The sequence below is a fragment of the Sceloporus occidentalis genome, unplaced genomic scaffold (genome assembly GCF_023333645.1).
Source record: "Sceloporus occidentalis isolate IW3139 unplaced genomic scaffold, rSceOcc1.0.p SCAF_76, whole genome shotgun sequence".
NCBI lineage: Eukaryota > Metazoa > Chordata > Lepidosauria > Squamata > Phrynosomatidae > Sceloporus > Sceloporus occidentalis.
The window spans coordinates 4,687,489-4,712,625 of NW_028317056.1; the positions used below are offsets into that span (position 1 = coordinate 4,687,489).

Consider the following 25,137-nt stretch of genomic DNA (forward strand, 5'->3'; position numbering starts at 1 on the left):
ATGCACTACACAAGTTGGTGTGACACTACCGGCTACCAGCCTGGACCGGCTACCAGCCTGGATCCAGCCCTGGCTGAGAGTTATGTATAAAAAGTGAATTTGGTGCAATGCTTGAAAAGTGATCACAGCAACTAGTTTAATGTTCCGATTAACAGTAATGTTTCACTGGTTGCCATGGCAATAGCATCACGTTGCCCCAGAAAAAAAAACCTTTTATACAACATTTTAACCCTAAAAGCCCCTTCCTTCTTGTTTGAACGATATCATCAAAGCACTTTAGGATAAATAATTGTTTATTATTGGAACTACAGCTATTAGGCACTGCTGGTCACGCTAAATCAAGACAGTTGGCAACTACAGTAGAAGACGTCTTAATTATTAAATTGAGTGACAATACAAAATAGTTATTAAAAGACACATTCAATTAATAAAATTCGTGTAATCTTAGTAATGCTACAAACACCCACCACAGCACGTTTGCGGGGATATGGGTTTATTTTAATTGCCAAAATGATGCTGTTTTAACTGTTTAAGTACCGAGTGTATACAAGCACAGCGGTTAGTAACTATCGTGGATATGACAGTGTTATAGAGGCGCACACAACCCCGTCACATTGGCTTCAAAGCGTACGGTCGGTTAGTGCGCATGCGTCATAGCCTCTCGTTTCTCCGGCTTTGGCTACTCAGGGCTTCCGTAGTTCCATTGGTTGCCATGACACTGAACGCCTCTGCCTGACAGCGGCCTACACTGAGAAGACTTGCTCGTGATTGTACGGGAACCGGCACCATGTCTTACCGTGACCTGAGAAGTAAGGGTTGTGTCCTATTTACCCCCACAGGCCATAGTTTATACCCCTGTGCCTCTGTAGTGTTTAAACGTCTGAGGAGACTATACAACCCCCCCCCCCCCCATACCTAAAACTAACAGCCCAAAACCATTACAACGCATTATCTGGGCCAGAACCCGTATCGTGACATAACTGAAGTATTACGTAGCTTTTTAAATCCCTCAGACACATAGCACTGGAATAGATAATTGTGAATAAACAGCTAAACTACCAAAGTGTCAATTGTTTGCTTTATTATTTCCATTATTGGTGTATTTTGCTCTGTATCATGACTGGTGACATCATTGTATGTCCCTCGCTTTTGTCAGTACATCTGTCGTCATGTTGTGATGTCATTGTGATGCCAGTATATAAGAAAGTAATGACATCATCGTGCATGTCACTACCAGTCTGCATGTTAATATATAACATTAATAGTCCAGTTATGGGAATAGCAAAGCAATTAATTAACCATTTGGCGGATTAGAGGTATATCTCCAATTATCGATTAATAAGCTATGTCCTTCAGTGATTTTAAAATGTGTTGTAATACTTTAGTGATGTCATGATACGTGTCACACTGTTTGTTTTTTTCACCACAGTTTCACTGTATTTGTGTATTGTGTTGCGTGTTTCTGCACTGATTTTTCAGGTGTTTCCCTTTATTTCCTTTCGGTTCCTAGTACAGTGCAAAGAAATTAGGTGTTAATCCGCAGCACGCGTTGTAATTCAATCCTTACTTATTAAAGGTGCTGTTCCTCCTTCTCTACCGACCTTAGCCCTTTTATAACTAAATCTGGCGTATAATAATGATTTAAAATGTTTTCCCATTGACTTGATCACGGATCTGTTTCTCCCACACAGATTTTACCGAGATGATGCGTGCGCTTGGATACTCGCGACTCATCTCCATGGAAAATTTCCGCACTCCCAATTTTCCCTTGGTCTCCGAGGTGCTTATCTGGCTGGTAAAACGGTAAATAAAGCTCACAATAGGGGATCTTTATGAGCTGAACCACATGTTCTACCTGTGTTTTGATGGCCGTAGGTACTTTGATGTATAATCAAGCCCCGATTCGGACTGTATGTCCATTATCTCGAGGTACTGGTCATACCGCAATATGTACTTTCGGTCTATCGCCAAAGCTTTGACCCAAACACCATTAGAATCTAATTAAATAGAATCATTTAATTAGGATGTTTTGTGTCATTATGATGTGGTAAGAGGGCAGCGTCACCAGATTTTAAGCAATTTTCTCCTTTGATCCGTATATTTGCTAGTCGCTCTATATTAATTACATTACAATAACAGCATTTACTTCTGTTTAACCTTTTTCATGATTTCATTATAAACGGTAACCATTCGTGTTTGTAACAGATACGAGCCTCAGACCGATATCCCAGTGGATGTGGACACAGAACAAGACCGCGTTTTCTTTATTAAGGCTGTGGCTCAGTTCATGGTAAGAAAATGAGTTAATTGGTGTAGCCGTTTTCGAGTCCATAACATAATTCCCTGTTCTCGAGGGGTTATACAAACACGATGCTTCAGTCATTTCAGTGAAATGGCACTAATTGGATCACCTTTTGTTCATTGGAAGGAGAATGTACCGTACTCTTGGCACTAACTGAACAGTTAATCCCCCCCAGGGGAATCTGTTGGATATTTCACTTATATGCGCATATCTCACATCTCTCACCTCTGCTGTCCAGCTGCTTGTAATTAAACAGAGCCTGGATGAGCCATTACCAAGGGCAACAACGAAGCTTGAACATCTGTTTTCATACCTCCTACACCATTTCACCTTTTTTAGGGTGCCAGGAGACTCTGATTCCAATTAGCCAACTAATTATGTACTAGGGAAATAGTTCTTTATTTTTAATGAAAACAATTGACATTTTACTGACATAAAAGTGTATAAAAAGTGTATAAAGCACTTGTTTTTAACACCTTGTCCATAGCATGGACACTCTGTTAGGGCCTAGGGCAACAGGGTTTAAGAAGCAGGTCAGAAGGGGCAGAAGCCGCAGTGGCGCTTTACAAGGGCCATGCTGAGCCACTCAGTGGGTTGGTTCGGAAGATTTTTGATTTCTTAGCTCATTTAACACTGCGGACGTGAGGAAGAAGTAGTTAATCCCGAGGAAAGTTGGAGACCCTGATCTAGGTCAGGCCTAGGCCATGCAGAAAGGGTTACGCTTGCTATATATACACCCAAATTACACATTGAAATAGATGCTTTTATTTTTTGTTACATCAATCACCCATATCAAGAATCACGTGGTTGTGGTTATTTATCAACTTCCTTTGTTAGTGTCTGGATGTGTTCAGAATAATGATGTTTTACATTGATTTGATACTAAACACGTGGAACTGACCTATTGTACTGCCAAGATTTTCTCATTGATTGAGATTTGTATAAAATCAACTCAATTATTTTTTTCCTCAATATTTTTTTGCTGATTTCAGCCTTCTTCAAGAAGTTCTGTATCCAGAGGGATTTAAATGCCGATAGCTCAGATATAGTTCTTATATATTTAATGTGTTTTTTTTTTTAATCTTTGTTATTTGTGATCTATGGCGTGGGAAACCTTCTCATAGCTGAGCCAAAAAGAAGGCACCAGTATCTTGTGGGTCCCGCTGAGCGTTAGACCCATTGAACAAGCTTCCGGTATCTGAGAGGTCCTTTCAAGAGCATTTTGAATTGTTCTGGGTTCTTAAAGACCATCTTTGGGGCTAACGCAGCATTTTGAAAGTCTGTAGAGAAAGGCTTATCTAACACACAGTGCTCGCCTTTTACTCTCTTCAGGCCACTAAAGCACATATTAAGCTGAACACCAAGAAGCTTTACCAGGCGGATGGGTACGCCGTAAAGGAGCTTCTGAAAATCACCTCTGTGCTGTACAATGCAATGAAAACAAAAGGCTTGGCGAACACTCAGCTCGAGGAGGAGGAAACAACCTCCTTCAAATTTGATTTGGGATCCAAGGTAAGTTATGTCTTTTTGTCTATTAAACTATAGTTTAATGATCACATATCCAAGTGTCCCTGTTCATGGAGGACAGTTTCTGTTCGGGCCAAAATCGCTGCGTGCTTCTGTGCCTAGGAGCTCAGAATATTACACTAATGTCAAAATAATGTGTACTAAACCAGCAGAAAATTGGTTTGTAAACTGTGTACCAGAAACACATTATTCTTCTAAACACCCAACACGGTTTAATAACCATCAATAGGTCACAAAGTGATGTAAAATGTTTCTTTAAATACCATTCCCCTGGCCACACCTCTAACCAAATCCCCCAAAACATGTGTCCCTCTTTGACCATTTGGTATGTTGGGGGGTATTGTATTGCATGACCAGGCATGGAGTTTGCAGTTGGACAGGGGTAGCAATAATACTAAAATCATACAAGGAGGTTGTGCCATTAGAGTTTTTTTGTTTGTTTAAATTGTACTGATATGGAAACAATTCACAAAAAAGGAATTTGGATTATAAAAGAAATTGAAAATATACTTTTTTCTACAGGTAAGGTAATTGGTGCTACTCTCACCTTATCCTTTTACCTTCAACGTGATAAATTGATTGGCTATTTAAAGGGAGTGGGGCTCGCTTTATATATGCGTACGGTGATAGTCCGGAAAGTTCTCGGTCTCACCACTTCCCTCCCTCCTCAGATTTCTGACTTGAAGACGGCCAGACAACTTGGGTCTGATATCACCTTGAAAGGAGCTTCTCTGTACGACCTGCTTGGCAAGGAGGCTGACCTAAGAGTAAGTGTGAGAATAAATAATAATAATAAAGTAATATTAATAAATAGTGCCATTGCATTAATAGTGTTTTTTGAGTAATCTCGAAGAGGGCATCTGTACTTATCCGTCTCCTTGGTTCCTCGCACTTCTTGTTCATTGCCCTACTAATAGTAGTAATAATAACTTGTAATGGGCATAAGCAAGACTTTGTAGATACCTCCAGACACTCTACGTTTTTCACAATTTTTTGATCACAAAACATAAGGAATTTACTGACTGGCAAATTTGCCAACTATTGAAATTAAGTGGGGGGAAAAAAGGGTTTTCTTTTTTGCCTCACCATTTGTGACATCATATTTGAAGATTCTTTACATTGGTTAATTTGCTTATAGTGGTATGTTTTGGTGATGTCATTAATTAAAATTTTCATGGCGTTCTTCAAACTCTGATCTCTTGAAAGGATCTTCTTCCATCGCCACCTGGCTCCTACCCTTTGATTTTGGGAAGGGGATGACCTTAAGAACTATTTAAATAGCAGGATCTCGACCTTCCTCCATCATATCCACCCTTCCATGATCCTTTTACCTTATCATTTCTACTTTCCTCCACTCTTATTCCATTATGCTTTTCTAATGTTTTCTGTCCATCACTTATAATATCACAGAAAAATAGTAATCCCACTAAAAAGTAGGGTTACCAATAAATCATTCTTTTCTCCTGAAATACCTAATGGTTTGCAGTTCTGTTAGGAAAATACAAAACCTGAAGAAGAGTTAAGAGTGGATTGTACACATTGCCTTGGATGAGAGAGAAATACTCCTGGGATATCATTAGGGAATATGGTTTCCAGCGTCAGAGCTCCTCCTAAAGTGTATTTGTCACAAGTAGCAACATGTATCCTGGCATCCACGTCATCAGAATTTCCAGAGGGTCTTTTGGCGATGTGCCACGGAAATCTGTGCCATCAATAGGTATCTCTTTCTAGGTTTTTGGTCTTTCTGATGAAGTGTCAAGTCAGCATTTTCATGTCAAGGCTTTAGACCCCTTACCAAAGTGCAGGGAAGGCAGGCCGCATACTGATTAGTGATCGTGGAATACGCAATTAGTGAAGTATCTGGTACGAGGTACATGAATAGGCAGCATACAGCGGCAGTCACAAACTCCCCGCAATCTCATTACTTATACCCCCTAATGAGCTGTTCTTCTCTGTGATGGATTGTGCAGCTCCAGAATCCCGCACATGCACGTTTTAAATAGTACAGCGGTACCGACATGTCAGGGACGCCGAGAAGCTTTCTCATGGGTTTCAGAGAAATGTTTCATTATAGGAATGCGTTGGGGGCACAAGGCTTTCCTACCGTAATTTTTTTTTCCGGCTCTATGTATTAACTAGAGCACGGCGAGCTTCTTTCAAACCGGAATTTTGAATAATGGGCCATATAGCTGTCAGGCTTTCATTTTCACCATACCTGCCATCCGTTGACATCTGAAGAAACACGGTCCCCTGCTGTTATTGTAGCCAATCAGAGAGCTTCGCATTACCTGTGCCTGCAATGGAACAAATTTCCTTTTTATCTATTATCTATATTTCTGCTTACAGATGAACCAGAATCCCATGGGCCTCTCTTGGCTAACGTCCATTAAAATAACACGAAATGGATCAGAAAGCCAGCACAGACGGGGTTAATGGTGTAAATGACTATTGTAGCTGGAAACAGCTGATTTTTAATGGAGTTTTTCCAGGGGATAAAAAGGCCCTTTTGCAATCATGTTACAGCTAGAAATCTCCTTATTTTCCATGAAAACAGCTAAGCGACCCTTTTGAACGGTAGTGTACATTACGTGAGTTCATCCAGAGTGAAGATATTCTTCACGCTTTTGCTTCCTTGGACCTCATGCAGTATTAGAATAGAATTTATTAGAAATAGTCTCTGTGTGGTTGGCAGATTTTGATCCCAGCAACTGACAGCGAATATCTGAATAACGAGTTCTTGATCCCATGAAGAACGGTTTCTGACATATGAAACGATTTCACACCTAATAATGTTAGACCGGTCGGATTTTCTTTTGGTTAAGGAGGAGGTTAATTAGATGATGTAGCGATCTCCGTGTCACAAGCGATGCATATGCTCCGCTGTTTACCGATCACGTATGTAGGAAGCTCCAGGCAGCTTCTCAGACTTTTCATCGCCATCTGGTTGTTCCCAACGTTGGTTGTAAAACAGTTAATTGTTTTCCTATTCTGTAATAATGCAGGGAAGGCAGACGGAGCTCCCGTGTTTATCCTTTTATGTCTACGACCGAGCTCATCAGAGTTCTCCTACGATGACAGCTTCACTCTTCCCATCACACGTCGCTCGCCTGTCATCTTTCTGCATGACAAAAAAGCACTGGTGGGAGCCCATCGATTGCCTGCTGCGCTCCCACAGAGAAGCACTTAATTTCCAGACTAGCCTAGAATGCAGATCGTTTACAGTACATTAGATAGATAAGGAGAACATTTTATTCCGAAATGTAATGCCGGGAGCTAAAGCCCTTGAAATGTCTTCAAAGTGATTGCTTCATCTGTCTGACAATGTATCCGCTTCCAGTTACTGTAACGTACCAAATCCATGAACTAAGATAATAATTGTTTTTGGGGTTTTTTTTAGCTTGAATGGGGGGAAAGAGGTGCGTACCCCAAGGAACTGTAGGGGTTTGTTTTCTGCTTAATCTAACTTGTGAGACAGGAAAAGATTCAGATGGGTCCTTGGACGCATACTTAATTAGGGGACCCAAATTCATGTAATTAACTTCCCCGCGTTGGTGATGTGTAAGGACTATGCATTTGCCCATTAATGCGTATAGGGGTCTATGGCAAAGTTGTCATTGTTCGTCTACCTCCTTATGGTGGTTCCCCCCAATTAATAATTAATCAATATTTGCAATAAAAACCTCAAATGTAGCACACAGGTTTTTTTTCTATATTTGAGCTGATCAAGAGAAAATGAAACAATAAAACAAAATGTTTCAATTTGGTAAATACTTAAACCATACTCTCCATATCACATTAAAGGGACAGTTTAGTGTCCCTGACTCCCTACTATAGAATCCATACGTATTAAAGTGCTCTGTGAGTAGCCCTAACCCGCCGTGGGTACTTTAATATGCGTTCTTCACAATGAAAACAAAATAAAAATAAAGCATTTACCTGTACTGGGTAAATGGACCAAGCAACTAACATATGCGATAATGTGAATGCGATCCCTTTAATAGACCTGCGCAAAAGGTAGGTTCTTCACATCGCTCTTTGAAGTTCTTCACATTGTTCTTTGGAATATTTGCTCCACTGACTTCTCTTTATTTATAAGAAATATGATGGGCATTTCTCTGCTGCACTGATATTCATCAGATTAACAAGGCTTGCATATGTCCTTCAGGAGCTGAGAACAGCAGCCATCGCTCGGCCTCTAGAGATAAATGAAGCAGAAAAGGTCCTGAGGGCGTCCATCAAAGAAGTCCTGGTAAGTGGAAGTGGAAATAGCCACCATTGTAAGCAGCTAATGTAAAGTAGTGTGTGTCGGTTTCTCAAACTGATCTCTTCACCCTCCATCCGGTAACATTAGCAAAATGGATACGCTTATGTTATCATGGCAAGGACAACGAGAGAATTATACAGGAATATGCAAAATCTCCTTCTTCCGTGCCTCCGTCTATTGAAGTGGAGCGCCTGCTATTCCTGGAGATAAAAAGCTTAGCATGAAACCCATAGATATGTGCAAGCCACGCATACAACATGGTAAACTTTTTTTTGGACACTCTATTCTTCCATATTTGTCCCAGAAAAGGGAGAGCTTTAAGATGTCTGTGATAGATTTGGGCAACCTCAGGTACACCAAATCTCCCAAGACGCTGTATTTTTAATGGTAAAGCATTAAGTCGCACGATGAGCCAATCCTGGAAATTATGGATCTTAGCACGGTGTTTAACTATAAAAAGAATATTCCACCCAGACAGAAAACACACCACAGCCCCCGATGTTGCTGAACAAATGACCAGCGGTTTACTTTCCTGCAAAAGTTGCTGATGTCACTATGACATCATTTTAATACACAGTTTTAGGACTAATCACTGTTTCATACCAGATCAAGAAATCATTGGAAGCGCCTCCCGATCCTTTAGTAGCAAATGTCTTGATGGATGTCTTTTGGATGCCGTGACCCTCCTGTCTAATTCCCCAAAGTGACCCTTACTAATTCACCAACACACATGCCATAATTCTGAAAGGGCTTGTCATACGTTATTTAATCCGCTGCCGCTATTTCACGTTACAAACTTTATTAATGAAAGTTTCCCAGAGGATTTTCAGAATTAATTCTTTGATTTGAGTGCAAAAAATACGTTCTTCATCAGTGAAGTGATCTAACCACGGCTCTTCTTCTGCTCATAACGCGTTGCTGGCCCGCTGTGAAGCGCATGGTGGGACTGCATGCGTGGGATGATGTATTTGATTATTATAAATGTTTATTTAATTCTAGACTCTATAAAGCTGAATGTAAAAAGGTTCTTTGTTTCCTCGCTATTCAGATCCTACCCCTATGGATCTATGTAAAACTTAAACAAAGACACTAAATTTAGTCTCGTTGCTGAATTTCTCTTGCCTTTCTTAACACTTTCACTGCCAGTGGACTGCGCATCACCCAACCCTTTGAACCTTTACATTCTCAATAATTACTTAATCAATAGTTCGGACACCTTTCTTAGTAGGGTTTCTCCAATTATCAAGGACAGTCAGTTTCAGTCCATAGAGAGCATGTTATAATTTCCCATGAAATATCACACATCATCTGTAATAACACCGAGCAGCCTCTTCATGCAAGGTTAATAAGTGCTGAAGTGATGGCTTTATTATATTTCTGCCATGGTCCCTCTACAGATGGACTCCTTGTCATCATAAAAATATAAAAAATAGTGACATATTTAATCAAAAAGTCTTTCATGAATGGAGAGAGTGGGTGTTCTATTGGGCCCCCGCTGGGCAATTTGTAGCAGGAATCACCCCTGAAGAGGCTGGCGGAAGCCGAGTAATGTAGCTCTGCTTGAGCCTTTTCATGAAGAGCATGTGGTTCCTCTAGTTGGCCTGGGATGGTCCTTTCAAACTATGGTTTGCTGTTGCCTTCTTTCAACCAGTTGAAAAGGTGGACATTTTCAGACTTGGGGTGTGGATCACTGGTATGCTTCCCTCGCCTATCACTTGTCATTGAGATGGCTTTCTCTTTTATCGTTCCAGGAGCAAGTCCAGAAGATGAAGGACTTTCTAAGTAAAGCCTCATCTGACCAGGTGAACCTGGAGTCCAAAATTGAGAAGCGCAAGCAAGAGCTGGAGAGGAATCAGAAACGACTCCAAACTTTGCAGAGCGTCAGGTAACTTATATCAACCATTAATGGAAGTATAATATGTGCGGTGTTTGGGAGGCAGACTGGAAATGTATCCAGCCGTTTTGAATGTCCTATATCTTTTATCGGCTTCAAAATTTTATTATTTGAAATGTTGACCTACAGGTACAGAGCCTTCCATTTTAGATCATCCCGATAGTGATGACATAGATGTAAATTCCCTTTTATCGGAAGAATGAAGGCTCTAAAGCAAATGGCTTGTCTTAAATCCCAAGACATGACACTCTTTACATACAGTAAGGGGCCATGGGATTGAGGAGGGCCTTCGCTGCCAAATCCTTCATGTGTATGGCTTGCTTTCCCATCTCTGAGCCACCAGACACTTATTTTTCTGGCAGGATTTTGTAATTGTGTTTGTGTCTACCTTTCCAGACCAGCCTTTATGGATGAGTATGAAAAGATCGAGGAAGAGCTGCAGAGACAATATGAGCTTTATGTAGCAAAGTATCGCAACCTGTGTTACCTGGAACAGCAGCTAGAAGATCATCACCGTATAGAGCAAGAACGTTTTGAGGTGAGATTGACTTCATATTTAATCTAATACTTGATATACTTCCTGCTGCAGAACCAGTGTTTTTTTTTCTTCCCGCTTCCCCCATCACTGAAAAAAAAAGTTTATTACAGCTTCTCAGTATGAGGCTGTCACTCAGATCCACTGATTTATTCATCCATAGATCAACAAACAAATTTTGCCTTCACACCCTGAGCGACACAATCAACATACTATAAATTCTATGCATAAGCATTTAATTAATTTTCCATTTTTTTATGATTTTATTAACCCTTATACTCCCACAAATCTCAAAGGCCACAGCATAATTATATTAGGATACGGATTCTAAAATATAAATATGTAGATTTCATATCTTAACTGTCTGTACTGTGAAAGGCTCTTTCGTCTGCAGAACATGAAGATTGCATAGCGTGTGACAAGCAAGGGATACATAGTATGGCACAAACAGGAGCATTAAGCCTGATCCATTAAACCGATAACAGTTGATTTTGATCCACTGCAATTATTTCTGTCCTGATAAATAATAATTCTGCGTATGGCCGTCTGTCTTGCTTATGTTAATGCAGGAAGCTGAGAACACGCTGCGTCTGATGCAGAACAAGCTGAGAGAAGAGGAGAACAGGCTGCAGAAGGCCGGAAGTATGTACCAGAGACGGACATTTAACCTGTCAATGGTGGCTCACTTGCTGATGCCATTTTTAATGTGTAGTTTAACTTCTGCTTAAATTTGCTGATCTCATCAAAGAGGGGAGACTTTATCTGTGTCCTTCCACGCATTCTTAATTTCCACCATGAACAGCCCTTACTGAACCTTTAACTTTTCTTCAAGTCTATGGAGCCAGAACACATCACAGCAAATCTGCTCACATGGAGACCACCAACAAGCTAGGCTCATACATCCGCTTCTTTTCTTATGTGCAAAGAGCCTCCCGTCCACACGTAAACATGCGGACTCTTTGTAATGGAGTTCGTTCTTATTATTTCAGACAGCAATGAAGACACAGACAGTGAAATTCAGGATGATGACGGCTCTGAAGATATGGAGGATGAAGAGAGGCTGCCAGTGAAAGCCCGTGCTGGCCGTAACCTCGCTCTGCAAGGTAACAGGAGGTTACAGCGCCGGTTATCTGGTTACTTGGGGGTTTTCATCTGAGGCGCGGCTTCAGTCCTCTGCGATAACGTTCATTTGTTCTTCGCAGGGAGAGGAGCACACATTGTGGGCACGATGCAAGGGGGTGAGAGCGAGGATGAGGTAAGTGCTTAGCATCAGAGCATGTAATTACATAGCTGATCAAGACCAAATAAATGAGACCCCATAAATATTATCGACGAGTACAGGGACATCTTTGTCCTTTGCTGTTAATTGGGCTAATTAGGCCTGCAGTGGTAACCACACTATTACCAGCACAATACATTCATGGTTTATTAATCAACACAACTGCAATCTGTTTCGAGAATTTGAAGTAATTTTTTTAACCATAATTGAAACTAGTTTAGTGTTTGGAATGTTAAGGCCATATATAACGCATATCAAACATTTCTTATGCAAAATACTGAGGATATGTAGGTCGTGGCAGTGGGCATCGTGAGAATGAAAAGGTTCCACACACAGTAATGAAACTCGTGGATTGTTTAGACTGTGTCTTCTGTAAAGTTATTTATTGGGTTAATATTGGGTATAAGCTGGGGTTGCTTTTCTTGTTTCCTCGTCGTTCATTTTTGCTTTTCTCCATCCTCCTGTGCAGCTTGGCTCCCTAGGGGAGGGATATTTGTTTTATCTTATATTTTTCTATACATGCCATGTCTTGTTTTTATTTCCTCGCTCTCGTCATGTGGAGGTGGGTCCCAGTCCTGCCATAAAACATAACTCTATGCCTCACGGCAGTCAAAATCAGGTTGGTATATGCCCCCCCCCCAGTCTTTAGGAAATCCTTTCCTTGTCCAAATGTGTTGATCCACCGTGGGGATAATTTATTCAGCAACTGGGACTACAGAACTCGTGTTAGATGCTTATTACTGATACCCAGGGACCAGCGGATGTCGGCTGCTGCTCTTGTTGTTCACATATAACCCCTTAGAATCCTTTACTTCACAAAGGTCACCAGAGGGTGTAAGAAGTGGCTCTTTCAATCGCCTACCTTTTTGCTTTGTCAATGTGTTTCTCCATCGTAAGAGTCTGTTGAACCCATTTTTATTTGTGTCTGGCGCTTGGCTAATAGGTGCTAGTTGGTTTACAGATACAGGGCACAGAAAATTAACACTTTGCCACCTGCAGGATGACTCTGATGAAAGCGAGATAGACGTGGACGACGATGATGAGGATGAAGATGATGACTATGATGAGGACATCATGAGGGTGAGAGATCATAGCACAGAGATATCTCTTCGGAGACCCAACCGGCGCCCAAGAAAACCAGAGTCACTCGCAGAAAGCGACAATGACTTCTAAAGAAGGTTATATCCCCCCCCCCCCCAAACATTTCATCCCTCCTTCATTAATACCTGACCTCCTATTCAATTATAACTTGTTTGTGGGACAAGCCGGTGAGCTGTTGGCCAGGAGAGCATTTCTACGTGAGACAACTTACTTTTACATAAGACGTTGCTTATCTTCTTGGCAAAGTTTACCTTCTTCTTTTATTTCTTGAAACATTTTGTTCCCCCAACACTTCCTTGCTGTCATTCTATTATATGGACGTACATCAATACCTGTCTTCACCGGGTTTTCTCATTCTTACCCCACCCGTTTCCTATTTCGATGACATATTGTATTACCAATGACCATTTCTAATTGTTACTGTAATTAGTATACCTGGGTTTTTCGTTTATTTATAATAAGCACAAATATTGAAAATCATGAGCATTTTACAAATGAAATGAGCATTAAAAATGTTTTTGTAACTACTCCTAAGTTATTTGTCAGTTTCGCCAGTTTTAGGCCAGACATCGTCAGGGGTTGAGGAAATACAAAAAATCAGAGGCTTAAAGACATTTGCACCAGGAAAAATCTGTCGGGTGGTAGACGATGATGGCTTGGCCAGTCCATTGTTACCCACCATGTCACCGGCGTGTATCCATCTCTAGGTTTGTGCTCTTGATTTAGTTAGGGCCCCTCCATTTTTCACCCACTTTTTCTCTTCCGGTTTGTCCCACCAGTTCCGGGATAGTTCTTTAGATAAGGGTGTATTTATCCCTTATATTTCAACTTTGCAGTGCGGGGCTTCGCTTCTGATGGTATCTGAGATCACCTTGGCTCCAGACTGACCGATATTATTTCCCTGCAAACTGAAAGAGACATTCATTCTACTACCTAAAAATTCTGAAAAATTAAAAAAAAAATAATGACCCTTTGTTAAGACTGATGTGGGGGAGCAGCAGTCCGAACCCAAGCATAATATAAGTAAACAGATTTTAATGCCATGCATATGTGCATCAAATTGTAAATCTATGTATAAGCTACTTATTATCTGGGGTAATGTAACATGGAGCTGAGATATCTATTGGGAGAAGGAGCACCTGCCCCAGAACCACCTTATGTAAGTGGGTGGTTATATTGGACAAAAAAAAAGCTTGCAGCCCAATTTAGTAGACAAGCAGCCAGTCCAGCCGGGGCCAATAGGGGTCAATATGTTTGAATAAGAAGGAAGGTTATAATTTAAATGACAAACACACTTGTTCTTTATCTGTTTTTGTAAAATACATCCGTTCACAGTAACACGCGGATCAGTACCTGATACAGGTCAGGGAGCGGTTGCCGGACATGGCGTTAGCGAGGCAAATAGCTCCATCCAGACCTATGGAGTTCTCCTGCAGGCTGAAAAATGGAAATGACAGCAGGTTATATTTCCAGCCGATTCCTCGTCCGCTCGTCCGCACTCACACACACTTTAGGAAGGGGTTAGGATATCAGGGGTCTGATTTTAGCACCTTTCAGCACCGCTTCATGTAGGGCTAAGACAGCGGCCCCTTTAAGACGATCAGTGCCAGGAGCACACACAGGGCTGGAGGCATTTCCAGCAAACCCGTGTCCGCCATTGTGTGAAGTCACCCCTTCCCTATAGTCAGCAGATATACGTACTTGAGAGTCTGGAGGCTGCTGTTAACTCTTAAGGCCCCGGCTATAGCTTTGGCTCCCCGCAAGCCTATGTTGTTTCCGCGCAAGCTGTAAGGAGGGAATACGCTTCAGTTTAACAGGAGCTTTTGTTAATTATTTATGACATTAACATAACAGATTCCAGGGCAGGTTGGTTGGTGGAGGTGGGAGAGCCTGCCCTAGGGCAGCTGCAAGCCTACCGGACTTTCTTAACTAACATCAAGAATTGCTGGGGTTTATTCACCAATCTACTCAGTGTTTACTCGTAGTTTTGACTCTCTGTTGGTTAATGTGAAGTTCTAAGCCGGGACTTACTCAAGGGTCGTCAAGCCTTTGTTCACCATCAGCGCCTCGGACAGAGAATGGGCCCCGCTTGGTCCGATGCCTGTGCCCTGCAGACTGAATAAAAAAAGCACAGTGCAGGAACGTATATAATCAAATGCTATTTATTATAAGTAACTGGCGAAATGGCCCAGAATTCTGGGATATTCAGGTAGGTCATGTGTAATGACAGGGGCATAATTACAGTCACTGGGTCCCATAGACAGCCCCAAATTTTATCTCTTAAGGGAGAACAAGAAATATGCCCCTCTTAACTCTTACTGTACCCCACCAGGTCCCCGAATATCAAATCAAAAATTTCGCCTTAAGGGCAGCTGTTCTGGGATCCTTCGGTTTCACAAAGATTTAGCTGCGTGCTTTGAAACGGAGTAGGTAATGGGCATGACCCACCACTGCTCCTCTCCCATGGAAAGGAAGAAACCAGCCTGGAGACCCAGGGAAAACTTCAGGTCAAACCCCGAGTTCCCGGGTTTGATCATCAGACCGGCTTCACCACACGCCGCAGAAACACATCGCGTGAACCAACACTTACTAGAGAGCAGAGAGCGTGGGGTTCTCTCGCAGGGCGTTAGAAAGAGCCGCTGCGCCTTCATCTCCAAGGGCATTCTCCTGCAAACTAATACAGAGAGTTATATGACCCATGTGCCTGACAGTCAATCAAGAGATCTCTCTCTCTATACATACATCACACACACACACATATATATATACCCCGTCTATACATTTGCTAGAAATTTGGTCACGATGTGTAAGTCTTCCTTTTTTAATGTAACCTTCCCATTTTCCTCCAGTTGATGAAATTTTAAACACTATTAAGTAATATCTAATTTCATATGTTAAGCATGAAAGGTCTGTTTGTGTAGCCTTCAAAAGTCTTCTTGTTGTTTCAAAAAGTTCACTTTTTAACAATTTCTTTCTAAATATTAGACAAGACACAAGATGTTCAAATGGGTGATTGATATCTTAAAAGTCAACAATTTAAACATATAGAACTTATTTTTCATTTTTATACCAGGACATAATCTGAAATAATCCAAGATAATACTTATTGGTCCAAGAGAAGGTTGAGTCTTTAGTCAACTTGAACTAAAGACTCCGTCTTCTGTGCCGCAGCAAATAATTTCATATTCCATAAATTACTTACTCTAAATAACGCAAGGAGCGGTTGGTCCGCAGAGCGCCAGCCAGAGAGCGAGCGGATCGGACCCGCAAGAAGTTCCACTGGAGACTGAAAAGAGACATGAGACTGATGAGAAGCCTCTGGACATGTGTGGCCATTTTTTACATGCAATTCCATTTTTAAAATCAATTCATTCTGATGATAGCACAACGTCTGCAGCTGGTGAATTCCACATCTTTACTGCTCTTACTGTTAAGAACCCTTTTCGCTGCTTTAGGTAAAAATTCCTTTCCTTGGCTCAATCGATGAGGTCTTGTTCTTTGTACAGTGCTATTAACGAATGGGTCATCGGAGAGTGTCTGGTATTGCCCCTGTATCACTGAGCTAATACCCCCTTTTTCCTACATGCCAACATCTGACCAGCCTTGACAGCAGCTGCCTGACATTGATCCCTTTCGCTGAATTCATTGTCTACAATAATTTTTTTACAAAATGCGTAACTTTGCATTTATCAACATTAACTCTCATCTGCCACTGGAGCTCTTATTGGTTTACCTGAATGAGCCACGTTTTACTTGGATGTAGGAACGACATTTTAAGAAAGCCTGATCACGGAATGAACCGTACTCAGAAAAAGCATGTGTGTGCGAGGACTCACTGTAGGGACTCCAGGCTCCGATTATCCATTAAGGTTCCTGCAAGAGCTTCAACCCCCTCATCGTGCAAAAGGTTCGCAGTCAGACTGTGGGGGAGATCAACAATCTTTGTTACATATATCAGCGTCTGTCACCAACAGGTACATTCTCAATAAATTGTGTGTAAAGTCCGTATTTCTGTAACATCGCTGTAACCTTCACAGTAACAAAACGCACATTTATTCATTCTGAAGAGCCGAACGTTTTATAAAGTGACGTCTTGTTCTGTTGAAACAAACTTGGAAATAAACACAACGTTATCTGAGGTCACGATGATTGCAGCATTTTATGTTAATAACCAAAAGCTGGGATTTCAATACTTTCTATAGTTATAGGCAGGGGCGGACTGGGCCGGGGGGCAGGGGGGCAATTGCCCCCCAGGCCGCCCTAAATCCGGGCCGGTGGGCCGGACAGACGAGCATTCAATGCGGCTGCGGCCGCAAAGTTAAAAACTAAGCGGCCGCGAGCAGGATTGAATGCGGCCGTCATGCGTACCTGGCGTGGGGGGGAGGGGGGCGGTCCGCCCCGGCTGCCGCTCATCTGAGGGGTGCCACCATGCCGGCACGCCTTCAGAAACGATGCGCGCGGCACAACATTGAAGCCACGCCCACCGTCTTCCGCGCTCAGTGCACCGGAAGGACAGGAAGAAGAAGAAGAGGAGGAGGAGGAAAAGTGAGAGTGAAAGAAGAAAAGGTAGGAAAGAGTGGATTAGTAAGTGTGTGAGAGTGATGGGTGTTATGCTGAATGTAAGTGTGTGAGAGTGATGGGTGTTATGCTGAATGTAAGTGTGTGAGAGTTATGGGTGTTATGCTGAATGTAAGTGTGTGAGAGTGATGGGTGTTATGCTGAATGTAAGTGTGTGAGAGTGATGGGTGTTATGCTGAATGTAAGTGTGTGAGAGTTATGGGTGTTATGCTGAATGTAAGTGTGTGAGAGTGATGGGTGTTATGCTGAATGTAAGTGTGTGAGAGTGATGGGTGTTATGCTGAATGTAAGTGTGTGAGAGTTATGGGTGTTATGCTGAATGTAAGTGTGTGAGAGTGATGGGTGTTATGCTGAATGTTTGTGAATGAGGGTTTCAGATAGCATGGATGTGTAAGTGTTGGGGGATAGCTTGGCACAGGGAGTCCGTAATCACATTCCTTTCATGCCCAGATTCCAGCATGTAGTGGCTGCCTAGGCATGATAGGAGTGTGATTGCTGTTATAAATTATTTTTTGGTCCAACTTCGGTGTGTTAACACTTTTATTGGACAGAATAATTCAATGACAGTATTAATATATATATATATATAATTGCAAACAGCAATCACACTCCTATCATGCTAAGTCAGCCAGCACATGCTAGAACCTGGGCATGATAGGATTGTGATTGTTGTTATATATATGTGTGTGTGTATATATATATATATATATATGTTAATATTGTTGTTGATTTTTTTGTCTAATTTTGGTGTTACTTTTAATAAAGTATTTTAAAGTTTTTTTTTGTTTTTTTTTTCAGTTTTGGCCAAGTGAATGCTGAATTTTTAGTTTCAGTCCAGAATTTTCATTTCGTTGCATCCCTACTATATACTATGCCAGTCACTAAAGTGGTAAGCCTACACCACATCAATGTTTGGCTTAGTATATAGTGATAGGGGTTGTCAGTGTCTGGCTCAATGTATAGGCACACATTGACGGTGGTACCGCATAATCCCTAAGCATATAATGATAACAAATATGCTGTACCCCTGTCAATGTTTGCCTAACCATAGAAACTATGCAGTTTTAAAGTGTGTGTGTGGGGGGGGGTGCCACATACAGGGTCTGCCACAGGTGCCAAATACTCTCGGTACCCCCCTGCATCATGCGGCTGTCAGACCCAATGGCCATGCCTCAGCTCCTCTTCCCACGTCTTAAAAGTGGTGGGATGAAGAGCTGAGGCATGCGGTGCGTGCACGCCGGCCACTTTAATTTCATTAGGCGCTGGTGGAGTGACTGCCGCACGACGGCCGCTTTCAATGTCGCTCGCAGCCGCTTTGATGGTGCAACGGGCCAGTTGACTAGACTTGCCCCCCAGGCCTTAGGCTGCCAGCCCTCCCCTGGTTATAGGAATTGTAAAGTTGGATGACTATTCTCTGGAATGAGCTACCTGTCTTTGTCTAGATGATCCATCAGGCTACCAATGAGAATGCTTCACATGGTAAATTTACTATTTCCCTCAAGATTGTAAGCTGGCGAGCCGGGCTCTCTCTACCTAATGTATCGGTTTGTCTTAGTCTGTCAATATTCGTCTTGTCAGACCCCTTGTATATATGTATTGTATTAAGCGCTGCGTAAACTGTTGTCGCTATATAAATAAAAAATAATAATAATAATAAAATATATAATAATAATAATCATAAAATATTTAACAATAATAATAATAATAATAATAATAATAATAATAAAAAAAGATATATAATATGCATCTACAATGATGTAAGTTGGGTCCTGGTGGTCTCCATGGATGTCTACTCACTCCAAGTGTGTCAGGGTGCAGTTTCTTTTAAGAGATTCTGCCAGGGCCAGGGAACCTTCAATACTGATGGAATTTTCCCGAAGGCTGGAGGAGAAAAATTAAGAGGAGGAAACTAATGCATTACTGCGTAAAAAAATGTGCATTGTCTTAAAAATGGCACCCGGTAAAAGAAGTTATTTATGTGGCGTAAATCATTTACTATTGTAAGGGTTTCTTTAAGTCGCTTACGGAAAATCAGGGGTTTAGGAAACATTTTACAAGATGGAGCAATTACAAAAAGTTTGCATCTTTTCTGCTAATCACTCACTTGAGGTGCCTCAGGCTGTGGTTGTGGCTCAGGCCATCGGTCAGACGACTCAGGCCACAGTTGCTGATTGAATTGCTCTGCAAACTGAATATAGAAATGTTTTTAGATACTTAAAAGAAACAGGAGACCTACCAAGCCAAACTAGTCCTGCATGGAACCTGTATTTACTAAAGGACTCGCAGACAACAACTAACAAGCGAGCCATTGCACACCACGGACGGACTGGCAGAGAGCTGCTGCCCACCACGGACGGACTGGCAGAGAGCTGCTGCCCATCACGGACAGACTGGCAGAGAGCTGCTGCCCACCATGGACGGACTGGCAGAGAGCTGCTGCCCATCACGAGCAAACTGGTAGAGAGCCAATACTCACCAAGAGATGACCAGCAAAGAGGAACTTCCTACCATGGGAGAACTGGCAAGGAGCTTCTGTCCACCACAGTAGGGCCATCTTTATGAGTTTATCTTCTGCCCCCTATCTTGCAGGACATTATTCCCATGACCTCCCCTTTACCCCGTCTTCAGCAGACCATCTGTAAACCTGTCATGGTTCTGTGAGGACAGACTTACTCAAGGATCCTCAAGCTCGAGTTTTCTGTGAGGGCCTCGGCCAGAGCTGCTGCCCCTTTGTCCCCTATAGTGTTACCGGATAACCTGCAGCAAAGAAAGGGACATTAGTGAGTGAGGAGCCTGTGAGTGCTGGCAGGCGAGGAGAGTGCACGTTACACAGGTTTGCGTGGAGTCGGGCTAGGAAACTAATGAACATGTTTGGGATGTTTGGGAAGCATTAAATGCATAAGAGAATTGATAAGATGATGAACAAGGAGGCTGTGGGACTGCACATCGACTCTCGTCGATATATCTCTGCGGTCTTGTCAATGGTCTTCAAGTAAAAAGTCAGAGAAGGTTGCTGGACCTTTCAGTCTAACCATTATTAGACATGAATTTCCACCCCGTTGTTTGCAGCCAGACCCTGGATCATCAAACATAACGTCGGATGCTCACCACAGCTCTTGTAGAACTTGGTTCTGTTTTAGGCAAAATGCTAGACTCTCCGAGCCGTCTGCCTTAATTTTATTCTTCTGTATGCTGCCAGGAAATAGACAAGGGAATAAAAGAGGAATATCATTGCCTGACTCCGCATGGAATACGGACTGTGCCGGTATCAAAAGGAGAATCCACCAATCACACGGACTATGTGCTGAACGGAACCCATATCTGATACCTGAACAATGCGACCAAGCACAATAGGAGACCGATACTCACTTTAGGGCCTTCAGCTTCCGATTCACCAACAGAGACTCAGAGAGATATTGGGCTCCCTCAGACTTAATCTGATTGTTCTGCAGACTGCAAACGAGACAGATGTGAGGGGCATTGGAAAGGAAGAGACTGAGAAGGAGGTGAGACAGTAAAGGCGGCAGGCCTGGACAGGCATTGAAGTAAGAGAGACAATGGCCAAGATCCATGAAGGTGTAAAACCTTCCTAGTTCTAATATCATTCCGTGGAGTCTACATCCCAACATCAAAGAGCTCCGGCGTGTCAGCCCAACAAGTGGGTTGGAGGGACGAGGACAGAAAGACCTTGAACTGAGACATTTAGGAAACAGAGAAATACAAATAAACAGCAAGACGTGAGATCTCAGTGAAGACCAAGCGGACAGAACTCGAGAAACCCAACAGACAGAACTCAACAGAGACACCATGGGAGTGAAAGCTATTATGGTTTTCATGTCATTCCATGGAGCGTGTCTGTAGAAACAAAGAATCAAATGTACCGTAATAAGAGATATTCACCCCATAAAGCCTGGTGACTTTTCTACATGAAGGGCAAATCGAAATATACTAACTTGAGGTTGACCAACACCTGATTGTTCATCAGACATTCTGCCAGAGCTCTGGCCCCGCTGGGGCCAATACAATTCCCGTGAAGGCTGCGGCGAGACATGAAAGGGGTTCATTATTGGTTGAGATCCATAAAAGAACAATATAAATGACGCAATCAATGGCATGACTTACTCGAGTGAAGAAAGAGTGCGATTCACCATCAGAGCTCTGCTGAGGGCCTTCACACCACGGTTAAAGAGACGGTTTTCGGCCAGGCTGACGGGAGAGTATTTAGGAGAAACATTAGATGGATGGATGGATGGATAGATGGATAGATGGATGGATGGATAGATGGATGGATGGATAGATAGATATCTTTGTAGTCACCTGAGTTTTTGGATGGCACAGTCTTTGTTGTGGAGAACACTGGCTAGGAGTTCCATCACATCGTCTTTGAAATTATTATTTTCCATTCTAGGTCAGATGAGGAGACAGTTATTTACAATAAAGTGAGTATTTCTGTCATTTGAATTTCATGTGCAATGTTACTGCACTTAACCCACGAGGTTAGAAGTGCAAAAAAAAATGCAATGAACATATTAAAGGCTGTTCTAGAACTTTGTTGAATTTCTGTTCTACTAGATGTCTACGTCCATCCTTAGTCCTGCAGTAACAGCAGATCAGGGAGGTCCTCTCGGCCACTTAAAGGGATTAGCAAAACTCCCACAAACTCTGCATCGCCCGCCCGCCTTCTGGCAAATGTGTTTTTGCAATTATTAATCTTTTAGGCGATAACGTGTGCTACTCAATATGATCTTGTCGAAGGATTGTATGTAATCGTACCATGGCCGGACAGCTGCTTTCTTTACCTGATGTTGGTGCAATACTGCAACTGGGGCAAGAGGATCTGCACCAGGCTGTAGGTCAGGCATTGGGAAAGGTTGATCTCCTGGGCACAGCTTTTTGATGTTCGCAGAAGGAACGCCAGAGCACAGCACCCCAGCATGTTCATCTTCCCCCCGAGTGTCCCATTGTTGAGCGCCTCCTCCACCCTGCTCGTCAGTTCTGTGTTGCCCATCTCTTGGAGGCAATACACTAAGTTCACAGCTCCAGAGGAAACAGCTTTTCCTGCGCACAAGATGCTGTGCAAGTATTCCACCGCTGGACCCTGATACCCACCTGGTTCCTCCTTACCAGGGAGGCATCCGGACAAGTCCCTCAATACCCGAGGAGAAAGGAGGCCGGAGAGAAAGCGCAGGAAGATGGCTAACTGCAAACCGTCTGCCTGCAGAGCTCGCTGAACAACGCTTTTATAATGGCTCATGAAGCCCAGTTTGGGCCAGGACATCGCTCCATCGGAAAAGAGGTCAAATATGGCTCGCTTGGCAGCTGAGTGGTAATGTATGGCGGCCAGAAAGTCCTGCAATGAGCGGTGTGAGAAGCAGTAGGAGACGCAGGAAGGGGAGCTCTGGGACACCAGTAGCCGGGAAGCGATGCCGCCGGGAGTCAACGATGTCTCGATCCCACAAAACTTCAGATCAGACTCGTAAAAAACCGACTGTCTCCTGACCAGGCCATTGAAGGCCAGTCTTCCTAAACTGCCCACCATCCTCCGCACACTTCCAAGTTGTTCTGAGCCGTCTCTGTCACTTAGCTGAGCCTTCAGATACCATGAGTAGATAGCGGACAATGTTCCCGGCAGATATGGGGAGTCCTGAGTAAGTAGCATATATCCTAGAGAGGTCCCCATTAAGTGGCATAAACCGGGCACGGAGCACAATGTCAGTAACGAGCGGTGAGATTGCAGGTGATCCCAGACACGCTGGGCTAAGCCATTGCTCCCTGGTAGGAGGTGTCTCAAAAACGTTGCAATATCTCCGGTCCCAAGCCCAGGGATCTCTGTCATCCGGTCCACGAGCCCCCCCGGAATACAGGCCGCGGCCCCTGGCCTCGACGTTACCCAAACAGAGGTTTCTGGCAAAAGATTCCCACGTAGGATATTGGTTATTATACATTCCGGAGGGAGCTCTTTCTTAGAGTCAGTACATGCTATAGATTCCGAGAAATCCAAAGGATTCCGCAACCCATCCAGGCCATCCAAAATAAGAAGAGACCCGGTGGGTGGTGCGGAAAAACGCGGGCAGGCGAGACGTACCAATCGCTCCACAGAGAGACGGTCATAGATGTTCAGTTCCCAGAGGTTCACAGCCATCACGCATGTGATGTTGGGGCAAACTTCTCCCCGAATCCATCTCTCCACAAACAATCTGACCAGGGTGCTTTTACCAGCTCCTGCTACCCCCAGGGTAAGAGTAATGCGAGGGGGCAGAGTAACCAGCGAGAGGGGCATCAGCAGTTTCTCCAGAGACAATTTCCTTGGGGTTCCCCGTCCCGTCTCTCCTAACTCCAGCTGGATGAAGTCATGTTCCTGAAGCTGGGCATCGGTGAGACCTTCCACCATCAGCAGGGAGTCAAGCTGGGTCAATGGCATGTGCTGGTCCTTGGTATCCACCTTCTCCAAATGCGTCAGGACCAGCGGGTCTGTAGAGAACACTACAATTAGCCGTGAAAAGGTGAAACGCCGGCCCTCCATGAGGATAAAGAAGTAACGCATAACTAATAACTAATAATTCCTTTATTTGGATCCGTCAAAAGTTCAAAAATATACGGCAAAAAAGAAGATAAATAGTACAAAAGAAAACATACCAGCAGCAAGAACAGAAAATCTGCTTAACGCGTTTCACACCGAATTCACTTTATTTAAAGGAAAACCACAGAAGGCCTTCAAAAACCAAGCCACTCACCATAGTGCCGCATGCGCAGGTACAGGAAGGAATGACTATTTTCTATGCAGTTCTGTAGGGTCTGCAGGTAGCTCTTTCCCTTCTTCGCCAACGTATCCACGAGGGCATCGGCACGCGCTGGCATCGACGTGAACTCCTGCAGCCGCCGGGTCTCTTCCTCGGTCAGCGCCTGTTGTTCCTGAAGTCTCAGAACGATCTCGTCCAAAGATACCTGACAGGCACAAGAAGCCAGTTGCCTCCTGTACCGGAGTATCCACAGGCCTGCGGAAAGAAAACAACCGGAATGCAAACAGGCGCCTCGCTCCACCCTCTTTCCCGGACAAATGTCTCGGCCACCGGGCCGGCCACATACCTTCCATGTCATTGTTTCGGAATTCCAGCGGTTTACTTTGTCCCAGCTAAGTCAGAGTCCGTGCTTTGGTCAGCGGCAGCATTCCTCCGATCTCCTGTAGGTCTCAGGTGCCCCCTCTATTCCCTAATCAAGCTCTGTGTTTAATCAGTGAAGTTTGACAGTGTGGATCCAGTAACTACTACAACTTAAATATCAAGTTTTTATCGTGCCTTACAGCATACGGGATCTATGCAGACCAAGCAGAATGGGTGGTGTTCGGGAACACGAGGGGAGCATAGAAAAACGCTTATGAAAGGAGCAAAAGAAGGGGAGAATGAGGATGAACAAAAGAGGAGGAAATTGAGAGAGAAAATAATGGAGAATCTAGGGAGAAAAACACTGCAGGATAGAGGAAAGCGGAAGAAAAGTTCAAAGAGAGGAGAAAGTAGAAGACGGCAAATGAGAAAGGCGGAAGCAAGAGGAAAAATACTGGAGAGAGAAGGAATGCAGACAGAAGATGGGGAGGAAGAGTAACAACAAAAAGGGGAAACCAGGAGAGAACGCAGAAGAAATGATTGAAGCAGGGGGGCGA

The 25,137-nt window shown here is 43.2% G+C and overlaps 2 protein-coding genes across 2 annotated transcripts; one reads left to right on the forward strand and one right to left on the reverse strand.

Moving 5' to 3' along the window:
* The first annotated feature begins 787 nt into the window (after positions 1-787).
* LOC149285847 (intraflagellar transport protein 38-like) lies at positions 788-12,974 on the forward strand. The gene is made up of 12 exons (XM_089495040.1): positions 788-809; positions 1,692-1,803; positions 2,206-2,290; positions 3,635-3,814; positions 4,501-4,596; positions 7,995-8,078; positions 9,845-9,978; positions 10,384-10,525; positions 11,092-11,164; positions 11,512-11,625; positions 11,725-11,777; positions 12,801-12,974. Exons 1-12 carry the CDS (start codon positions 788-790, stop codon positions 12,972-12,974), a joined length of 1,269 nt encoding a protein of 422 aa, XP_089351166.1.
* A 745-nt stretch (positions 12,975-13,719) lies between these two features.
* On the reverse strand, positions 13,720-24,573 carry LOC149285848 (NLR family CARD domain-containing protein 3-like). Its single transcript, XM_089494947.1, has 17 exons — positions 24,567-24,573; positions 24,215-24,475; positions 22,280-23,951; positions 21,798-21,884; positions 21,603-21,686; positions 21,434-21,517; positions 20,850-20,933; positions 20,154-20,237; positions 19,585-19,668; positions 19,278-19,361; positions 16,739-16,822; positions 16,105-16,188; positions 15,493-15,576; positions 14,934-15,017; positions 14,604-14,687; positions 14,256-14,339; positions 13,720-13,810 (listed from the first exon to the last, which is right to left on the reverse strand). The coding sequence occupies exons 1-17, from the start codon at positions 24,571-24,573 to the stop codon at positions 13,720-13,722; spliced, it is 3,126 nt and encodes a 1,041-aa protein (XP_089351073.1).
* Positions 24,574-25,137: the final 564 nt, after the last annotated feature.